At 32.5% G+C, this 21,977-nt stretch overlaps 2 protein-coding genes across 7 annotated transcripts in view; both read left to right on the forward strand.

Moving 5' to 3' along the window:
- Brd7-9 (Bromodomain containing 7/9) lies at positions 1-5,220 on the forward strand. Of its 5 annotated transcripts, none has more exons than XM_083058654.1 (4): positions 10-84; positions 1,502-1,613; positions 2,411-4,111; positions 4,400-5,220. In XM_083058654.1, exons 3-4 carry the CDS (start codon positions 2,521-2,523, stop codon positions 5,074-5,076), a joined length of 2,268 nt encoding a protein of 755 aa, XP_082914780.1. In that variant the 5' UTR covers positions 10-84; positions 1,502-1,613; positions 2,411-2,520; the 3' UTR covers positions 5,077-5,220. The 5 variants fall into 5 exon arrangements, with proteins under 5 accessions (XP_082914782.1, XP_082914780.1, XP_082914779.1 ...); XM_083058653.1 differs by lacking the exon at positions 10-84 and adding an exon at positions 171-919; XM_083058655.1 differs by lacking the exon at positions 10-84 and adding an exon at positions 926-1,426.
- A 142-nt stretch (positions 5,221-5,362) lies between these two features.
- Positions 5,363-21,977, forward strand: part of LOC145948999 (uncharacterized) — an 85,347-nt gene continuing 68,732 nt past the window's right edge. Inside the window, exons 1-9 of one of the 2 annotated variants that reach the window (XM_083058658.1) lie at positions 5,363-6,466; positions 7,574-7,770; positions 8,619-8,885; positions 9,441-9,488; positions 17,211-17,280; positions 17,547-17,597; positions 18,113-18,421; positions 18,711-18,774; positions 19,246-19,293. The gene's annotated coding sequence lies outside the window, so the exon portion shown is untranslated. Of the gene's footprint in view, positions 6,467-7,573; positions 7,771-8,618; positions 8,886-9,440; positions 9,489-17,210; positions 17,281-17,546; positions 17,598-18,112; positions 18,422-18,710; positions 18,775-19,245; positions 19,294-21,977 lie in introns of those variants that run through there. The other variant, XM_083058661.1, reaches the window with a different exon arrangement.

Genomic DNA, 21,977 nt, shown 5'->3' on the forward strand with positions numbered 1-21,977 from the left:
CGTCTGTCTATCTCTCGGCGTTTCGAGCGAGAAACAGCTGATCGCCGTCCCTTTAATCGCGTCGTCGAGCCGTCGCCGTGCGAGGTGAGTCGCTCCGAGATCGTTAAGTGCTTTTTGTCGTCTAGGAGTCGCGATCGGCGCAGGTGAGTATTCTGCCGCGCGATCAACAGTAACGGGTGCCGGTACGCGACGCATTTTTATAGGTTAGGGAGGGTTTCCTTCGCCCGCGAAGCTCTCTGTACGCGAACGGGTGCACGGACGCGCAAATGGCCGCCATGTTCGAAACGCGAAGTCGCTTTTTTTCCCGTCAGAAAGTCAGCCGGGACCGCGTTCTCTCTCTCGCGATCCTCTCACCTTCGACGTCGAGTGACCGAGATGGAAATCTCGTCGGAGTTAAATTTTCCGCGACGAAATACAGATATTAAGATCTCGTTACCTGTATACTCATTGATATATGAAACTTTTAATTCGCCGCAAGTCTCGCATCGTAAACTTTTTCCACACCGCGGTTATACTCGTATCGAGATCGATTTATTCAGCGCGCTCCAAAGATATCGTCCATAAACGGCCGCTATTCCTTCACTCGAGGAGAACGATGGGATAGCCGGATGATAGTTGGAGTACTTATTGTCGGAGTAACGCGAACACTGGTATCCGAATCGCGCGGGCGACGCGCCGCCATAACAGTCCGCGTCCGGTGTTTCGACAAGTTACTAGTCCGAACTCGGGCCGCGGTGGAACGCGGAACGACAGGCGAACGTGACGTCATCAATGGCGACTACCGTGTTGTCTGTATACGCAACGTAACGCGGCTGTTACGAGGAGGTAACGCCGAGAGACGCCGATTGTTGTATTTTCGCACGAAGCTGAAATATGGGTTCGAAGAAACACAAAAAGCATAAGCGCGAGAGACACGAAGGTGAGGAACGGATGAAAATATATACCGCGATTCTCTTGGCTCGAGACACTTTTCTTTCGGTCGTACTCCAGGATCACGTCCTGTCACAGTTGTCTACGATTTCTCAGCTCGTCGTTTCGAATTTTCCTCCTCTTCTATTGTTTATTCCGTCTGTCCGATTCTCGTCCAACGAAATTGTCGTTGATTGTCATCTAATGTCAATCGATAAAATAAACGAATGTTTAATAACAATAATGGGATATCATCCTCTGTTAGAATGATTTACTCTCTGTCAACGAGGAAACTTATTCCAAAAAGTATAATCTTCGAATAAGAGAGAGAGAAAAAAAAGAGATAGATAATTAGATGTAATAGGTTAGATTTGTAAGGATATACATGTGTTACTGAGGCATCATTACATTGCACCACAAAACTTCTGTGCTTATATGTCATTCATAAAAAAGGATTCGAATGAAAAGGAAAAATGCTCCAAAGTAAAGAGCTAAAACTGTTACTTTTTCATGTTCGGTACAGATGTTTCACACTCTTTGTAAAAATTTTCATTGGAATCCTTCTCGTACTCACTAGTTTAATGATGCACAGGAATTTTGACTACGTTTTCACCACGGACAAACTGAGAGTGAGGTTGGAGTAGAAGTGAGGTGGATTCGAAAGTATAAACGAAGCGTTCCACAGCAACAGGCGTGACGTAGAAGTAAGTGACGAATAACAACGGACATGGACTGGTTGCACGACAGAAGCTAGCTGTGCTTCTATAATTATCAATTGCCCCAAACCCTTCAATTTTTTTTTAATCCGTTGAATCCGTTGAAGTGCAACAAGATTTATGCAACAAGAGTTGTTACAACAGAATAATATGCATAGGACACATACATTTAGACAGTTACAAGAGACAAACCTGTTGCACTTCAATCGCATAATTCCTATGGCTGTTATGTATCGTGGCATTGAGAGCCATATATGCTTCGCTTCACCTCTTAGCGAGGTATTTTCAATTTTGATGATTGCTCTCCCTGATTATTCCCACCGATTATTCAGTCGATTTAATGTAACAATGGAAATTATTTTACAGTATATATTTCTATTAAGATTTATTTTAAGTCGAGCTACTTCCATCTCGCTTCCAGTTTGTTGAATGTGAAAACAAGGTTACTATCCTGTTAATAAAGTCATCTTTTATATTATCGTCGATATACTTCCCATCCACTTGTTTCTTTTATAATGTCCTGTAGATTTTATAATTATATTTATAATTTGCACTTCTTTTCGATATTACACATTGCAACATCTTTCGATGTCTCTTGTTTCTTGTGTTGCTATATTATGCTCCTATCCTGCATAATTTTCCGCAAGATTTCCTGCAAGATTGCTGCATGAGGCACACAACAGATCATGTGTATAGCTTTTATAGAAAGATTTTAGTACGCTGCTTTAAAAGATTTATTTTGAATGCAATGGCTAATTGTGTTTCTTCTTTTTCTTGTTCAACAGAGGGTCAATATACAACGACGGACAAGCCGCCTAGCTTGAAGTTAATCTTGAAAGTAGGAGGGAGTACTGGAACGCCTGAACACGGCAGTGAGTCGCCGAATCAGGCCACGATGTTGTCACAACATTATCAACAACAATTGGGCCTCAACTATTCTGTCAGTCAAGGAGACACGGAGTATGACAGATACGTCGGCCACAAGAAGCTCAAAAAAAAGAAGAAAAAGAAAGATAAACGGCATAAACATCATCATAAGGACAAAAAAAGACGAAGAGAAGAATCGAGTCAGGAATCAGTCGGCGACGCCGACGAAAATTTAGCCGAGCCAGTACCTAAGAAGACCTGTACTAATCACAATCAATTGTTACCGCTCAGGCCACCGTCGAGCGGCGAATTAAGGGTGGGCGTTAGTAGTATAAGCTCTCTATCACCACATCGTGAACCCAGAACATGCGTTCTCAGAAAAATAGCGGAGCGCACGCCTCTTCAAAGATTGCTGGAACACTTGTTGAGGTCGATGGAAAAGCGAGATCCACAGCAATTTTTCGCTTGGCCGGTTACGGACAGCATCGCGCCCGGTTATTCTCAGATAATCACAAGTCCCATGGATTTCAGCACGATAAAACAAAAGATAGACGACAACAATTATCAGAATCTACAAGAATTCGTAGATGATTTCAAGCTCATGTGCGATAATGCCATGACTTATAATCATAGCGATACTATCTACTATAAGGCGGCGAAAAAACTGTTGCACGTCGGTTTGAAAATGGTCACTCCCGAGAAACTGCGGCAGCTCAGGCCAGTCCTGATGTATATGAATGATATAACGAAGGAGGAACTTGGATTCGAATTAGGCATCGAGGATCCCAACAATCTGGATGTTCCCGTAACAGAGGAACAGATTGAGCGAGAGCGTGAGCAGGAAGAACGCAATGAAGAAGCAGAGGAGCTCAGGAAAGAGAATCAGAGAAAAATGAGACTGGCTAGTTTAGGCAAATTCGAGGCCATACCGGACGACCTGACGCCCGAGGAAATATTGAAGCAAGCGAGAGGGGCGGCCAAAACGGCGTCGGAGAAACTCAGTCTGAAGAGAGCCAACTCTAAGATGGGTTTTCTACGACAGAAGAAAGACGGCACTACCAGTCTACAGATTATCGTGCCTGGGGACGGAATCATTCCTGGGACCAATCAGAGACCTGTGTCGCTGGGCCAATTGATAGGCAAGTTGAATCATGGTACGGGAGTATTGGCTGGATTTAGAGAAGATCGTAGAAACATGTCGAAGCCAGTAAAACCATTATATTATGGAGCATTCGGTTCATACGCACCAAGCTTTGATTCGACGTTCTCTAATCTCACCAAGGAAGAAACGGACCTAGTCTATCAGACCTACGGTGATGACACAGCTGTACAGTACGCTGAGTCAATTCTGGATTTTGCCAAGGATTGTGATTACACATTGACTATGGTCGATGACCTGTTGGATATTCTCACAGGTGGCGATCATAGAAAAACAAAGAAGTTTATTGAAGAAAAACGAAAATTGAGGGAAGAAGAAGAAAAGATCAAAAATATACTGGAGAAGCCTATACAGGACATGAATCGTAACATTTCATCGCTGGAGAAAGTCAAAGTTGATGTCGAGCAACTAAAGACACTCTCAGAACTTGGTATCGACATAAACTTTTTAGAGAATTTAGGTAATTATATGAGATTATCAATAAAAATAAATGATCTAACATTTAATTAATTTGCAATAATCTAGCTTATATTCTAAACTTCTCAGCTTAAATATGTGTGTGTGTATATATATATATATATATATATATATATATATATGCTTTATATTCATGTTTGTAAATTATCTTTTATCAAAATAGAAAATTTTGTTTAATTTTGTCTCGTAAATTGTCAGAATAATTTAATAACTTTGATGCTGCTCCTTCGCATTATTTAATTACACATAATGATTTTTTTTCTATTTACAGAGGAGGAATGTAAATACAGTGAAGAACGCGCCGTTCTACAGAGTCGTCTAGATGACACATCGCAGATGCTGAACCGATTGAAACAGGTTCAGCATGAACGTCTGTCAGCACCACCGCCAGCACATTTGTCCAATGTTCCTAAAGCTACGGAAGCTGAAGTGATGCTGGCCGAAAAGATCACTGATAATCTCACCGACGTAGCAAAGAAATTGCCGCCGTCGGGGATTGCACCAGTTGACGGACTACGTAGGGCAATGGGCATAGCACCCTTGAGTGGATCGGAGCCCATCGAAGTCGAACCGATTACGCATAATCCTAGTATAGTCGCCGACAGTTCGTTATTGCCGCCGAATGCGAACAATGGCAACAATCAGGTGTTGTCCAATCTACTGCCGACCTCTCCGATTCAGAATACGAATCTATTGAGTCCGACTGGTCAACAGAATCAGAATATCAGTATTGTAGGCGCGAATCAGCCGCCGCCGCCGCCAATTCAGATGCAGATCGGTATGACGCACAGCAGTCAGACGCCACCGTCCCTGTTAAGCGCGACAGAGCCATCCGGCGTGACCGATCTCGAGTCCGAATTGCGTGAATTTCTGGAAAGTGATCCCACGTTGGGACACTCGCCTCTTCACGACGATAAAACTCTAGAGGATATTTTGTCTGAATCTTAGTGGGTATGAAAGTTTTAATCTGAGTGTTTTGCAATATATAAATTATGAATAGAGAAATATAAATTATAAATATACAGAATTCTGTACATTTTATTATCGACATGCTAATTTTTTCATATACAATTAATAAATTGAATAATATAATCCTATGTTTTATTTTAATCACTTTGTTTTAACTTTTTATTTTATCCTTTCTTCATCAAAAATGCGAAAAACATGTTAAGTTTGAGACGCAACAATATATTAAAAAAATGATAAATAAAATTTATTAAAAATGATATACATAGGATTATATATTTTTTTTCGTGATTTAAGGATACTAAATGGACATGTACATACAAGATTTAGGCATTTATTTTCTTGTTTTGCGAAGTTTAATTTATATATATTGATATCCGATATTGTATTATCAAGGACACAATGTTGATTCTGTATCTAATATAGTAACATATACAGTAGTATCTCAAAGTGTGCGCATAAAGGAAATACACAATATTGCTATCGATTACTGAAGTTTAGTATGCTGCTGTATTTTGTGTTTCAAAGCATAATCGAAGGAAGACGAGCAGCAACCGTAATGAGCTTTAATCATAAGCGAAAACGAAATTAGTCGTAGTGCATTCGATAAAGCAGATAAATACTTTGAAATATACTATATATATATATATATATATATATATATATATATATTGCGCAATGTACAAAGATACCGATATTCTGCGGATGTTTCGAGTTTGAAGCAGATTAATGCGCGATTCAATCCTCTAAGCTCGAAGTTGAAACCGCGGAATTATAGTAGCGTAGAAACTCCAAGCACTACTGTGAGAGTCGAAGGGATTATAACTCAAGGCATAATCTTCAATTTTTGTCTATAGTCTTTGCCTATAATTTTTTTCTGTATTTTTATAAAGAAATATTTTTGTTAAATCTTTTTTCTAACTTTCTTTTTCTCGAAACATGATTTTTAGAATTTTAAACGTATGTATAAATAGCGCGTAATAGTGTAATTTTGTTTTCTAATTAATTCAAGATAACAGAGAAAATTATTTCAAATTTACACGAGAATATTCCGCAGCAATGTAATGGGCTATATATTCCCAGTAGGGTAGCAATTGCATTAATCCGTTCATGTCAGGCAGTATTGTTTCAGCTATTGCATTTGACTACACAATTACGTGCATATGCGTATGAGGGAAACATGTCATGCATTCCTTTCTCATAGTTGCAATGCATCCTCGGAAATTGGTTCGATAATAGCTTTCGCCGCGAATGAGAGAGTTCATTTTCGGAAAGCGCGCGGACAGCCCTTCGCGCCACGTGCACTGTAAACCGAGCTTAATGACAATAATAGCTTGTCGCGAACAAGGCGTTCAAGGCACATCGTACAAAGGTAAGATCGCAATAAACACTAATTAACTATAAAACGTGTTATGCTACATACTTTGTAAACTATATATAGCTATGGCAAATTCTCTCAAACAAAGTTATGATAATATATGTAGTATATACAATCTCTTTCATTGCCGTGTCAAGTATTTTGCGGCAATCTAACCCTTTAATGATTCCTTAATTTTGCATTTATTTTTTACGGGATATAAAAGTTTTTGAAAAAAATGTAATATATTTGGGAAAAATTAATTTACATAAATACTTTTTGTATTAAAATCAGTTATATTCTTTAAATAAATATTGGATTTAATAATTTTATAAACGGAGTTATAAAAATTTTCATAAGAATTTTTATAACCTTAAAGAAAGTATTCAATAATGTTTGTATATATTAATTAAATAATTAAAATATTTATTATCAATAATATATATTTCTGTTAACGCATTCATAAAATATGCGATAATATATAAAATAATCATGAGCATATATTATTTATTATTCAAAGTACAGAAAAGTGCAGTTAAGAGCAACAGGTGTAGATAGTATCATCGCGTGCAGGTGGCGCGTAAAGTTGGCAGCGCGTAAAGTTTTGGCGCGTAATTTTCCCGCGCACTCTCCCTCTCACCCCACCCCTTCCACCAACGCCCTCTTCGTTTAAAATTTATTCGTTACGAAACGACGCGACCGTGATACATCGTGGCTTCGGGCGTTTGTAGTTTTCGCGTTATTTTTTCGTCCCGATATAATAAAACGTTGTTCATCGCGTGACAATTAATATCGAGAATGCCGTGCAAAAAACGTTGCGCGATTAATATCGAGAATGCCGTGCAAAACGTCGCACACGCAATTATCGTGTATTGTGTACTACAGATGAATTGTACAGTTAAGATAATCCTAATCAACTATTTTTATTATGAACATTGTAGAAGATCGAAGATTCTCTACTTTATGTTAATATATAAGGACTGAAAGGTAAAAAGAAAATAAAATACATACATATATCTTGTGAGATAGAGACGCTAATTTTTCTTTCTATCTGCTCTTTAGGCTATGTTACATTTGCAGTTATTCTTTCGATCTAATTATATCTATGGTTTTTGTTAACAGTTCCTAAGTATTATGCGAGTACCAGAAGAAGAAATAATGAAAAGAAAAGAGAGAGGGAGAGAGACAGACAGAAAGAAAAAGAGGGAAAGAGAAAGAAACAAGAGAGAGAGAGAGAGAAGAGATTCCGGAAAGCATTCAATAACGACAGAGAGAGAGAGAGAGAGAGAGAGAGCGAGCACACACAACCATCAAATAAAGTAATATATTAATTACTTTTTATTGTTATTTGCAGAATTAATTATTCATTGCCGCGCACAACATACTTTAAAAACTTTAATATATGTGTAATTAATAAGATTAATAAGATTTTTATTATTATTTAAATTTTTTATATAAGAAATTTTTTATTTATTAAATTTTTAATAAGAGAAAAAGAGAGCTTTCTTATATCTAAAATTTCTTTTCGAAAATTATATAATTTTTATATTAAATATTTATTTAAAGAATGCAAATTTAAAAAACAATATATATACATATATGTATATTTGAGATATATATACATACATACACACACACACACACACATGTATATATATATATATATATATATATATATATATATATATGATATTCATATATATACATATTCAATATATATATATATATATATATATATTTATCGAAACATATATGTATTTGAGATCTGAATCGATAGAAATTGAAAATTATAAATTATTATTTTATATATTACAATATTTATCGCCAATATAATTTCTTCTATAAATATATTTAGAGTCGAATATATGTATATTTCACCTCGCGTTTTTCGTTTATTTATAAATATGTAATTTTTTCATTATTTTTAGAATATAAAATACTTTGATATATTTCCGACATTTCATGAAGAGCTTTAGTTTTAACTTGTACACTGTATATTTATGTATTTTCATTATATCGCGAACAATTGTTAATAACAAAAATAGCATTGTTACAATGAATGATATGTAAATTTCATCGCATGATAAAATATTTAATTATGCGTAATAATCATTTATCGAAATATTTCAGACATTGTTTTGTAATTTGTATATTTTGTATTTTACAGATTATGTGTATCGAGTGAATCTTAACTTGTGCGACTCTAGTTTTCGCGTAACTTTTCTGTCGCAATACAAATAAAGTACGCGTCGCGTGCGATTAAACGTCGGGAGTGCCGTGCAAAGTGTCGTATAATCATCCTATTCTGCTAATTAGTGTATGCGCAATCGTAATTAACCATGTTTTCGCGAGTAAATGCCATGGAGGAACAGCAAAGGCTGAACTGAAGAGGTGACTCGGGAAGGGTGTCGAGCGACAGCGGAGCAACCGTGAGGTGAGCAGTTTATAATTTATTCAATTTTTATTTGTTATTTGTGTATAAAATTAATTGTTCGTTTAATTGTACTGTGGCCATCTATTTAACATTGTTGTGTAATATAATATATATATATATATATATGTATATATATATATATGCCATTTAAAATTTTATTTTAATATAATATTTACAATATTTATTATAAAATATATACATAATAATTAATATTTTTATAAATATGTATAAAATATTTTAAAATGGTTTTAAGAGACTTCATAATTATATTTAGATTATTAGATTTTATATTTATATAAGAAATAAATTCTTACTAACAATAAGCTGAAAATAAATTCTCGTTTAAAATATAAAACTTAAAAACAAATATTTTGAAAAGTAATGAATGTATGTATTTTATGTAAATATATATATGTGGTTTTTTTCAATTATATATATATGTAATATCTCTATTTAAAGAACATATATAAAAATTTAATTGAATCCAATAAGTACTTATTAAATGTTAATTATTTCGGACACTGCTTTATAATTTAAATATATTTTATTTTACAGATTCATCAACGTTATGTGTACAACAACTCCGCTGCGCATCGAAGTAGGGTGAGTGTTAAATTACTTTTTTGATTAAATAAAAATATGCAAATATGTACAAAAAATACTGAGAAAGAAAGTAAAAGCTTTTTTAAATGATTACTAGCATATATAAATTTAAATTGACAATTTTCGCAAGTGTTGCAATAAAATATTCTATAAGCTTACATCCAGTATGATTTCTATATTTATAATAAAAATATTTGATGCTCTTTTCAAGTAAGAACAACATGTAAAGACAAACTTTTCATATGGAATTAATTATAAAAATTAATTAAAAATAATTTTATATTTGACTAATGAATGAGCTACGGAACGTTTGTAATACATCTTTACGTGAATGTGTCGAGTTAATAATTCGCGAAGTGCACGACTTACACATTGTCACGTCGGATTTCAAAAGTGTCTGAAGTCTGCATGGTTCGTAGACACTACACGCACGCTGACAGGTTAATTAAGCCACATTCCATCGTTGTTTCGAAAATGTGAACGTGTAAATGACGTGTGCAAGAGCGGTTTTTACACCGGTCGGCCGCTGGTTCATATATCCGAGATAGAAAGTGGTTATTTTATTTCGTGCTTACACAGATTCATATACCGAATTTAATGATAATTTTCAGTAAAAATGTAATTTGAATCAGGTTAAATTAAATTTTTAAGAAAAGTTTGGTATTTAATCGACATCGATTAATATTATTATATATATTATTTTTATGACCTGCTTAAAGTGTTACGGACATTTATTTTACAAACTTTTGCGAAATTTTAATCAAGAAAGAATGAACTTAATTTTTTAATGAAATTATATTTATTTATAATATATGAGATTTTATTTTCATAATTCGTAGAGATGAATAAATTCGATGAATAAATTCGCGTATTTTTCTTTTAATCAATTTTTCTTCGAAAATTATCAAATGTTTTATATAAAAATTCACATATACGAGACAAACAGATTGTTGATTTTTCGCTTCTGATGTTCGAACCAGAATGCAAACAAGCGACGCTTTTCTCGGCGAAGTTTTATGACAATTTAATCATAGAGAATCACTCTGATTTGCGGTTGACTATACATATATATTTGCTATTGTGACACGTACGGAAGTATGTTCTATATGTAGACGCGTATGTATATACAATACAAATACATGATCAGCCGGAAATGAAGTTCCAGCTCGATTTGCATTCGCAAGTTGATTATCACAGTAGCGAGATGCGCCAGGATATTTTTGTGTCGCCGGCGACATATACCCACGGGAGAAATTGCCGCTTTTTCACGTCGATGAAGAAAGTGCATCGCGATCCATTGCCGACTATAATTTTACATTGCACTATCCTGTGTCTTTTATTTTTTATACAACTATACTTTATTATTCCCACGAGAAACCGTAGTTCTGTCGAGAGGTCGATGGATGGATAAATTTTATTCCTCAGCTTAAGATTATAAGGAATTTTCGGATATAAAAATTTCATAATGATTTGAGTACAAAAATTATTTGCCTAGCAAAATAAATTTTTTTCCCAATCGTACTTCTCGAAAAATTATATATTTTCATATTGCTATATTGCATAATTTGAAATAGATACAGAAAATGTACTCTGAAAGTTTTAAAGGAATGCATATACCTGGATAATTTTAAATCCTAGAAAGGATGAATAAAATTAATAGATTGAAATGTTCGCTACGATAATTTTCTCTCTTTCTCTTTTCAAGAAGCTTCGTTTTATTAATTTACCGCGGTGTTATTACGGAAGGCTTAAAATTCTGATCTCATTACTGAACGTGCTCCAACTGAGTTTCTTGCGATTCGTTAAAAAAGAATTATGATTAAGAGTACATCGGGGACTTTTCCCTCACGCGTTCCTCATTTAGACTGGTAAAATTAGTTATACATTACCTCATGCGCGCGGACTACTTCGAGTAATCTCATTAGAGGATTGAGAGTAATGAATTAGTTACACGCGCGGAGAAGTCTCTGCTACCACGATACATTAATAGACATGAATAATTTAACGTGCGCGCTATACATTTTGTTATGCAAACAATTAATTCCATTTTTATTCCTCCATTTAAATGTCGCTGGAAAAAAAGAATTATGAATTATTACAATGTCTCATAAAGTATATATGTATACGTATGTCGAGAATTATATTGTAGATTAATTTTTTATTAACAAAGTTTTACTTTTTCAGAAATGTTAGCGAGAAATAAAGGAATATCTTTTTTCGCTATATCGCTTTGTATATGTTATATCAGATTTATGATTATGTATTGAATTTAAATGCATTGAAAATTTTAAATGCTAGAATTTCAATAATAGAATTCATATTTATATTGTATATTTATACATTTTTATTCTTGATTGATTATATGAATAATACGTTTTACAGTATTTATATAGGTTATTGTATAACAATAACGTGACATATTGTGAAATTCACAAATAAGTTAAGAATAATAAATTAACAGAATACTTCACGAGAATTTACGCGAAGCGTAAAAGTATCGGCAAAAGTCCAATAATTAAGATTACGAGAAACGTCGCTTAAAGCGCCGGGTGATTAGATTAGTGTTAATTATATGGCATATCGCCGCGGTTTCCACGGATCGCGACGCTTTATTTTAATCTTATTTATACATATAGCTCACGCGCAATCTCGTAGAATCAATTAAAACTTGATCGAGAAATCGAATACAACATCGCAGCGTGTTATATGATGATCAAACTCCATCTTTCAATTGCGTTTATCGAACGGGTAAATTACACCTTTTGTGCAAGATTGTAATTTAAACTGTTTGTGACTATAGATAAAATTCTATTATTGAAAGTAATATATCAGTTTATTATTACTTTGTTTTAAGGCAATATTACGTTTTTTATGATTTTAAGAATTTAATTTTCTATGATTCTTTGATACGTGTATACATATATCGAGCTGATAAGGAAAACGCGAAGTGAACTGAAACGTGATTTGGTTTCCTGAATGCTAATTAATTTCTTAATTCATTATATATATAACGTTAAATTTTTGTCGGCATTTTATAAAAAAAGTAAAAGGACTGAGTTTATATACATATAAACTTGAGTTTGCATTTGAAGTTTATAAATAATTCTATTGATGATAAATTAAGCGGATTAAAAGTGATTTTTTATTTTGATTGAAAATTTTCGATGTTATAATATATCAAAAATGGATTTTAAGTTTGTTCGTGACAATGGTGCTGCTCCTTTACATTTTTGCGGCATTGAACATTGAACTCACGAAAATTGTAACAGTTTCAGTAGCTCAAAACATCCTTCGTGAGCAACTACGTTATTTCCCAGGGTTGAGAGAAACCTTGTCTAGAGAAAACGTCTTTTTCTTTTTCACCACTGTGGTCGGCTACATGTACTTTTCCGTAAAATGAGCATTCATGTTTTCATTGCAGCGAAGGAGATAATACAATCTCGCTCTTTACATAGTTTAAATATATGTTCACATACATATGCGCCACATATTGCGCTCTGAAAATTTCAATACGCTGCATTTGCATCCGGTAAGGTGTTACTTTAGTTGGTAAAAGCTGTATATATTCCGTTGAAAAGGACACCACTGGTTTGGCTCAAAAGCAAAGTGACTGTTGTCATGTAAAATATACCAATACGAATACAAACTTAGAAATATAATCAAAAATAGAAATATAATACAACTTGCAAACTTACACTTTTGTATTACTTCATAGCAAGATGGTAAAAACAATATGTTATAAATTAAAATGCTTAATTAATAATTATATTTTATATAATACAGGATATATTTAAATCATATATAAATATAAATCAAACACACAAATATATTTAGATATATTAAAGATTCTATTAAAGATTTTGAAGAATTAAAAAATATTTATATTTAATTATATTTAATTATATTTAATTATATTTAATTATATTTGATAATTTAAAAGCTTGTTTTTTTTTCAATATACATGAAAGAACTTGGTAAATTATATAATATAAATTACACTCTTTTGTGGCAGATAAAAGATTACTATTTTTAAAATTTTGTGATTAATGGAAAATTCTCGTACAATCGAGATTTTTCAGAGAGAAAATATATCGAAAGCGTGGAAGAAAGTCATGTCATTTTTATGACGAACAGCTTCGAAAATCCGAATGCTTATGCGTTTGATTTTTCGTTACTTATTCTCTCCAATTCTTTATTCGAAATTTTGAAGACATATGTAGCTCTACGTTTAAAGCGTGTTGAATATCTAACTTTATATAGTCAAATTTACAATCAATTTACAATATCATTAAAATTAGAAACTAAAAATTCTTTGAAATAGTCAACATTAATTGTTCATTACATAAATATTATCTTATTGATAAAAAATATTCTTCGGAAATTGTGATAAGAAAAGAATATTTCAGATATTGTCAGGAATACATGTCGAGAGGTAACACAGAAAGAAATAAGAATTTTCTTGGAGAAAAGCTCTTGTTCTACTTTCAAAAAGGCAGCCTCATCGATGTAGCATATCGTCAAGGGAAAAACAGTCATAATTTTTTATCCGAATGAAAAAAAGATAAGTCGTGAAGAAAAGCGCCGATTTCGGATAAAAGAAAATTTTGCTTTGTAATGTTCGGAAAATAATTTCCGCGTTTATCATACGTCATACGCGTTTGGCTTTCTTTTCGACCCTCGGGTCGTTCGTCATCCCATCGACACTTTCTTATTTTCCAGTCTTTCGGGGAATGCGGATTTCCCAATGCGTCTAGTCATCGTGCAAAATAGGCATCTCGTAAAATTGGTAAAATTGCTTAGTAGAAAAAAAAATTGTAAAGTAAATATATACAAAAAAATTGTAAAGAGAAATTTTTAATAACAGAATCCACACGATAAAGATTTCAAACTTTTTTCCATTATTATTAAATATAAAAGTATTCTCTTTTCTAGTTATAATGAGAAATAAGAAAAATAATTTTTCTTACTTTTTAATAATACATCTATTTTTTTGCATTTGAATCTTTTTCTATGATAGTTATACAAGATACGCCGCGGTGAAGGCTTTGTCGATTTAAGAAAGGAAGTGGAGAGAAAAAAGGAAGCGAAAACCCGTAAAGTATGGATTTTCTTGCTTCGTTATAACATATGCATGAACGGTTTGTTCCTCGCGATGACGGCTCTCTTTTGTTTCGCCAAATAGAATAGTGACGGCGATATATGATAGTGGTTTATTTGATCTTACGAAGACAGATTTCTCAATGCAAGCATAAATCATTCATTGTGTATGCAAGCCGTGCATGATTCATCAATATTGAACGAAAATGCTTTATTTAAAAGATGAATAATTCATTACACACACATACACACAGAAATGTATCTATATCTAATTAAACATATTGAACTCTAAAATTAAATCTAAATTTCTTATTAATAATTAAATTTTTATTGACCAAGTTCTTTTATAACATTAACTATAGTTATATATAATAATATAATTATATTGTCATTAATTAGAATATTATCTGCGGTATTAATCTGATATTAATGGGTATTGGGAAACATCTTTATGATTACACGAATATAGCAAAGATCTGAGATTCTCTCATTCGAGAGGAACTTTGCACGGTTTCTCATATCATAACGTTAACTAGCACTTCGAAGTTTACGGAAACTCCATTTCGTTTCCTGCAAATGACAAGACGACCAGTGCTTTAATTTTGTCTCGAAAGAAGTAAAGTTTCGTTCAAGTTTGAATTATGACGAGATATATCTTTGGCGAGAAGCTCTCACTTTTAATTCAAGATTATTCGTGAGATTTCTCGCATCATGCTTCAAAATATTCTGAAAAATTGACATTTTGCACAATTTTTGTATTCTATTAGTAACATTGAATAATAACTTTGAAGTGTTTTTTAAAGTGCGAAAAGTATAATTAAAATTACACACACACACACACACATAGGTGCATACATATGTTACATAGATATGTATCTGTGTGTGTTAATACCAGATAATATTAATTAATGACATTAGATATTATGATTATATTATTATATAACAATAATTAATGTTAGAAAAAATTTAGTGAATAAAATTTAATTTAATTATTTATTAATTAGAAATTTAGATTTAATTTTAGAGTTTTAATTAAATTAAGATATTTTTCCGTGTGTATATGCAATGAATTATTCATCTTTTAAATATATACATATATGTTGTGTTTCTTTCAGTCTTATTTTATATTGTTTTATCTTTTATCAGTCTATTTTTATATTTATTACGTATTTTGAATGCATCTCGTCCTTTTGAATTGAGCCTACAACATGATAAAGCGTGAAATCGCTCGCTTGCGGAATAACAGAACTGGTGAATTTAAAGCTTGTAAACAAGCCAAACACACACAATGCTGAACACGCATTGTTTCAGTGATAAATTTGCTGAGGCAGCAGGTGTATCAATCTGCCTGGAATTGACGAATAGACTACGTCGCGATTGTCAAGGGAAAAAAATGATAAATTTCACTGATCATTCCTTTTAAATTTATTATATAATTTTGATTTTATTTATTTATATTTACATAAAAAGAGAAATTTGAGAATCAACCAATATGTTCAGTATCGTCGCGATGTAAAATACATAAAGATTGTTTGGTCGTATGATTATATTTATAGCATATTGTCGAGCTTATTTTTTAAAATTCTTCAATCGTCAAATGTGCTTTCAATTAATATATATTTAAAATTTGGAGTTGTAATATAAAAAAATCTAATCTTATCTTGATATAATTATCTGATATAATTTTGACGTTAGCCTTCGATTGCAGCTGTGAGTGCAAATATTGTGTAGTTGTGCGATATTACGTAAACAAGAACAGAGATGATGTACGATTGGTTTATTCTTGCTTGTTGATTAAAAGCCATCAATCAGTCAGGTCCGTTTAAATGGCTGCGATATCTCGACTAGGAATATGCAATTAAACTGTAGTGACAATAGCAACAGTCTGCAAGACAGAATGCCGGCTTTAAATGTTAATCCTTGCATTGTACGACGGTAAAACGGAATCGCGTGATTATGAATGATTCAGTGACGGCGTTGCGATTACGAGTAGCAGAATGCTAACTCCACTTGGCTTTAAAGTATAAACCCTTTTTTCTATTTCTTTTATATATCCACGAATACCCTTTTATTCTTCAATGATATTCGGAACACGGTGCTGAAAGGAAGTTACCAGTTGCGGTGTATGAAAGTGTAATTATGTACTGTGAAAAAAAAGTTTAATTTTAATTGCTCGTAATACAACGTTCAATGCACCTTATAGTTTCTAAACGTACGCTGTATACTGATTTATCGTAGAGCCGATGTTTTGGTCATAAATATTGCAAGCTATATTACTTGCTGTTAATGTGTGTGAAATTCTAAAATTTAATAAATGATAAATTTAATCAAATATATAATCTGTAGCAATTCAGTAAATTAATAACTAAATATTTTCTCTGATTTTTTTTAAAGGGTTTGAATTATTAGCGGCGATAATTAATTTTTTCAAAATTTTAGGGTCGCCATTTATATATCATAACGTTAGATTATCGTCGTCTTTTATAAATATTTTTTATTATCCAACAGAGGAATATTTTATTAATATTTTCCCATATTTTTAAACACGTTCTTTCATTTTTTAATGTTTTAATTATTAAATATATTTGGCGCTGCTACAATTTGAATTCTATTTGTATGTCACAGAACTTCAGCTGTCGACTCTTACAACCTGAGAGGATGAGGAGACATCGGGCACCGGCGGAGCAACCCTAGGGTGAGTATCGTTATTTGTATTATATATTTTAATCGTAAAAGGCGATAATTAATTTCTTCCTAATTTCAGTGTCGAGTATATATCCTTACGTAATATCTCACGTGTTTCTTTCTAATAATTTTTATTTAAACACACTCTTTCATTTTTTAAGAAGATTTAATCATTAGTAGCGATAATTGACTTTTCCAAAATTTAAGAGCCCCCATTTAATTAATTAATTATTTATTGCATTGCTATAATTTGAATTTTATATTTGTATGTTACAGACAACGTAGCTTCGATATCAACAACTCCGCTGTTACGCCGCATCGGTGCCGGTGAGTGATACATTTTTATTTAATAATTGTAGAATGTAGAATAACAGATTTGTAGAAATTGTAGATTGTAGATAGATTCGTTGCCTCGAAATGTATGAGTTATAAAAAACAGATTAGTTTAAATAACTCTTAATAAGTCCAAGAAATAAGATATCTTGCTTCCCTTTGATGATGATAGTTCGATTTAGTTTCTTTACATTACGCCTCGTAAATAATTTAAAAAAATAATGAATGAATAAATATATACATATACATATATGACATACAATACATACGCGCGTGTATGTGTGCATATGTTATAGATACAAGTTACGTACTCATACAAATTTAGATGGATAATTAATTTTGATACAAATTTAAATGGATAATTAATCATTTCAATTAAAATTCTTATGGATTCAAAAATATAATATTATATTTAAAATTGAAGGCTAAAAAATCTTTCTTTATATCTGCTAGATGAAAATTATTTGCCTTGTAGATAATTAGTCTTACTGTTAATATCTATTCTGCAGTAACGCGCGGGGGTTCTCACGTCAACATTCTCGCGTCTCGTGTTTTTGAATTTAAGCTCTCCTCGACTGACTGAGATATATACGCTCGTGTGTTATTCCGCCCGATTTATTAATTCCAAGTGTAATTTTCGTGTAAAACAAGCTTCGATTGTAAAATTCGGGAGTGCCGTTAAAAGTGTCGCGCGTACAAGTGCGGGAGTGTCGTTAAAAGTGTCGCGCGTGTTAGTTAACGAACTTTGACAACTCTAACAACCTGAGAGGAGGAGGAGACCTAGGAGAGGCATCGGGCACCGGCAGAGCAACTCTAGGGTAAATATTTATTATTTTGTATATTAACTGTTATGTAAATCGCGCATTAATTCAATTGTTTATTTAAATTATTTAAACAAGAAAGAATTAGAGAAACAAACTTTTTTAATTAACATTTCTTACAAGTCCTGTAAAAGTTTCTATTTAAAAAAATAGTTATATAATTATTTATCCGCTCATTAATGTACGCATCAAATATAAATAACAATATGTACAATAACAATTTTTTGTAATAATAATTAAATATTTTTGGCGCTGCTACAATTTGGATTTCATTTGTATGTTACAGAACTTCAGCTGTCGATTCTTACAACCTGAGAGGATGAGGAGGCATCGGGCGGAGCAATCCTAGGGTGAGTATCATTATTTGTATATTTTAATCATAAAAGGCGATAATTAATTTTTTCTTAATTTCAACGTCGAGTATAATATCCTTACGTAATGCCACGTGTTTCTTTCTAGTAATTTTTATTATGTTTCGGAAGACTATTCTATTAATATTTTCCCATATTTTAAAACACGCTCATTCATTTTTTAACGTTTTTATCATTAGCGGCGATAATTAGCTTTCTCCTAATCTTAAGGTCAAGTTTTATATCTTACGTGTTACGACACGTTTTTTTTTCAATATTTTTTATTATCGAACGGAGAACTATTTTATTAATGTATTTTGATATTTTTACACATGCGCTTTTATTTTTTAAGAAGATTTAATCAATAGTAGCGATAATTGACTTTTTCAAAATTTAAGAGCCCCCATTTAATTAATTAATTATTTATTTACTGCATTGCTATAATTTGAAATTTATATTTGTATGTTACAGACAACGTAGCTTCGATATCAACAACTCCGCTGTTGTGCATCGGTGCCGGTGAGTGATAAATTTTTATTTAATAATTGTGAGGTAACGGATCTGTAGAAATTGTAGATTATTATAAATAGTGATAATTGTAGAAATTGTAGATTATTATAGATAGTGATAATTGTAGAAATTGTAGATAGGTAAAATTCTTAAGGATTAAAAAATTTAATATTTAAAATTGAAGATCACATGCTTTTCTACTATTTAAAAAAAGCTTTTGAAATATAATGTATATTAAGAAAAGAGAAAATCGATAATTCACATAAATATTAATTATAATACGAAATGAACGAAACAATATGTAACAATATATAAACGCGGCCTGTGAATAACAGTAATCACGACGAGGATTCTTTTAAGAATATATTGGGCGGGCTGATGACTAGCTCTTACTATCATCTGGCATCTTATCCTGAACTTTTAATGGCGCATTTACATTTTTCAAGCATAATGAAATGCTCGTCGAGCTGCATTTTGGAAGTTAAGCACTCTGACGGTTTACCCCGGCGCTCCTAAAAGTTTAGACTTTCAAAACTTCTCAGGGACATAGTTTACGATAATCTTTACTTGAGTCTAATTAATTTTAATCAACTATACTCAGAAATATATCTTACGGAAAAAGAGAGAAATTTATATATATACAAATTATATATATACAAATTCAAATTTATATATAGATATATAACATATTTTTAATTTGTATCATATTTTATACGAAAGTCTTTGTGTACAGAAACTCAATTATATTTAATTATAATTTATACTTACCTACAAGAAGGTAGAATAATGCGAACAAGTTAACTGTGTTACAATGTTCGAGAATAAAATTTAGATTCTGCATTAGTTCTTGTTGCTGCTCTCTCGTTGCATAGCGAAAAAATTCAATTATCCGTTCGAAGGTCCGTCGTCTTTACTTATGCGATTTCTCACAGTCTTTCAATTCTATCTTTTAAATAACGCTTTTTTTCCATCGGTCTTAAAGACAAAATTGCAATTTTCCGCGACGAACATCCTCGCGAAGAAAATCCCAAAAGCTTGCGGAAGGGCCCGGCTTTTCCGGGTCTCTGACTCGATCGCCGCGATTTTGCATTTTAAAACCGGCGATCTTACTTTCAATCAATTTTTTCTTGCGCTCGCAACTGCTTTACATTAAAAAAAAATTGCATTCTCCGTTTTTTCCCCCGTACCTCATGGAAAGATCGCGCGTATAATTTCAAGAGATTACGCCAAAGTATTCGCGTGGATCCGGACGTTTTATCTTTTTTATACCGATAACGGAATTTTACATATATCTGTAGATAAAACGTGCCAAAAAGCATATGATTCAGCAATTAGAGTAATCGTGCGACATTTTTCGACCTTAATCTATTCTACTGCACGTTCCGACGAGATAATCATGTTATATAATTTCTTACATTTTATCGTCGTCAGTCTGCGTTTCACGAGTTAAGCAGAACGAAGGAAAATAGCACATGTTATTCTCACGAGAATACCCAAGCGCTCGTTTCGCGACCGCACTTTTAACAACTTACGCAGTTACGCTTGTTTTACTCCGAAAGAATCTTGATTCATTCGTTACGAAGTTTGGATGTGAGGCGTTCGACATTATTGATTTTATCTTTTGTTAAGAAAGAAAGCCGTTTCAATAAAAATAGAGATAAAGAATTAATTAAGTAAATATATTAAAGAATACTATAAGTTTATAATATTCAAATTTTTAGAATATAAAAAGACGCTTTCTATTGTTTCATAATTTTAATATTAATCTTTTAACAATAATAACGTTTTTTTATACTTTGATATATATTTAAAAAAAAATAAATAAAGCTAAGGAATTTTTTATTAAACAGAAAGTTACGTGTGACATATTTATCGAAAATTATTTTTTATTAAAAGAAGCTCTGTGTGCCAAAGCCGATAGTACTTCAAAGATTGCACAGCTTCTAAAGAATTAAATTTCCAGCAGCTAGCAGCGCGATTATTCGAGAGAATTCTATTGAGGAGAGACACTAAAGAAAGAGATCGTTTCTTACAAAAACGTAGCGATTTTTTACGGAAGGCAGGCAAGCAATACGGCAGATTGTTTCTTAAAGCAATTTTTGACATAGTGGCTTAACCATGGAGAATATTCATGATAATAATGTTAAGTGGTGCAAGTGGTTGAAAAAAGGCATAATTTCTACACGTAAGTGGCGCACGCTCGAAATTACGTTCTTTAGACGCAAATAGGTTCGAAAGGTCAGTCTCGTAAGAGCTTAAGGAGATTTGCAGAAAGAAAGTAATAAAGTCGCGAGCGAACACAATAGCCTTTCAATGGAGGACTATAAGAAATAAAATGCTCATCTCGAGTCGATCCTCTCTCTTTTTTTTCTGGTCAACCTTCGGTATGTCGTGAACGTTAGATTAGATCGTGAGCGTCATGAAGTCGGAGTTCGCGTCCTCGAAGAGTGGAAAATCGAGTGTCCTTTACATTATACGTGATCTGAATAAATGTATCTGACGTATTTTCTCACTTTAAAGTTCAAAACGAAAAATACTCGACGATAAACAAATTTGAAATTTATACCATCACAAAATAGCTTTATTCTGCATTTTTATTAGCACTTGTGTTTTTGCAATGACTTAATGATGAAATATTTTCTCGCGAAATAAAATCTCACAAAGCAGTCTATTACTGAAAAATGATAATACGC

Source organism: Prenolepis imparis, unplaced genomic scaffold (genome assembly GCF_030444845.1).
Source record: "Prenolepis imparis isolate NDT839.2.m4 unplaced genomic scaffold, iyPreImpa1.0 SCAF_2, whole genome shotgun sequence".
NCBI classification, from domain to species: Eukaryota; Metazoa; Arthropoda; class Insecta; order Hymenoptera; family Formicidae; genus Prenolepis; species Prenolepis imparis.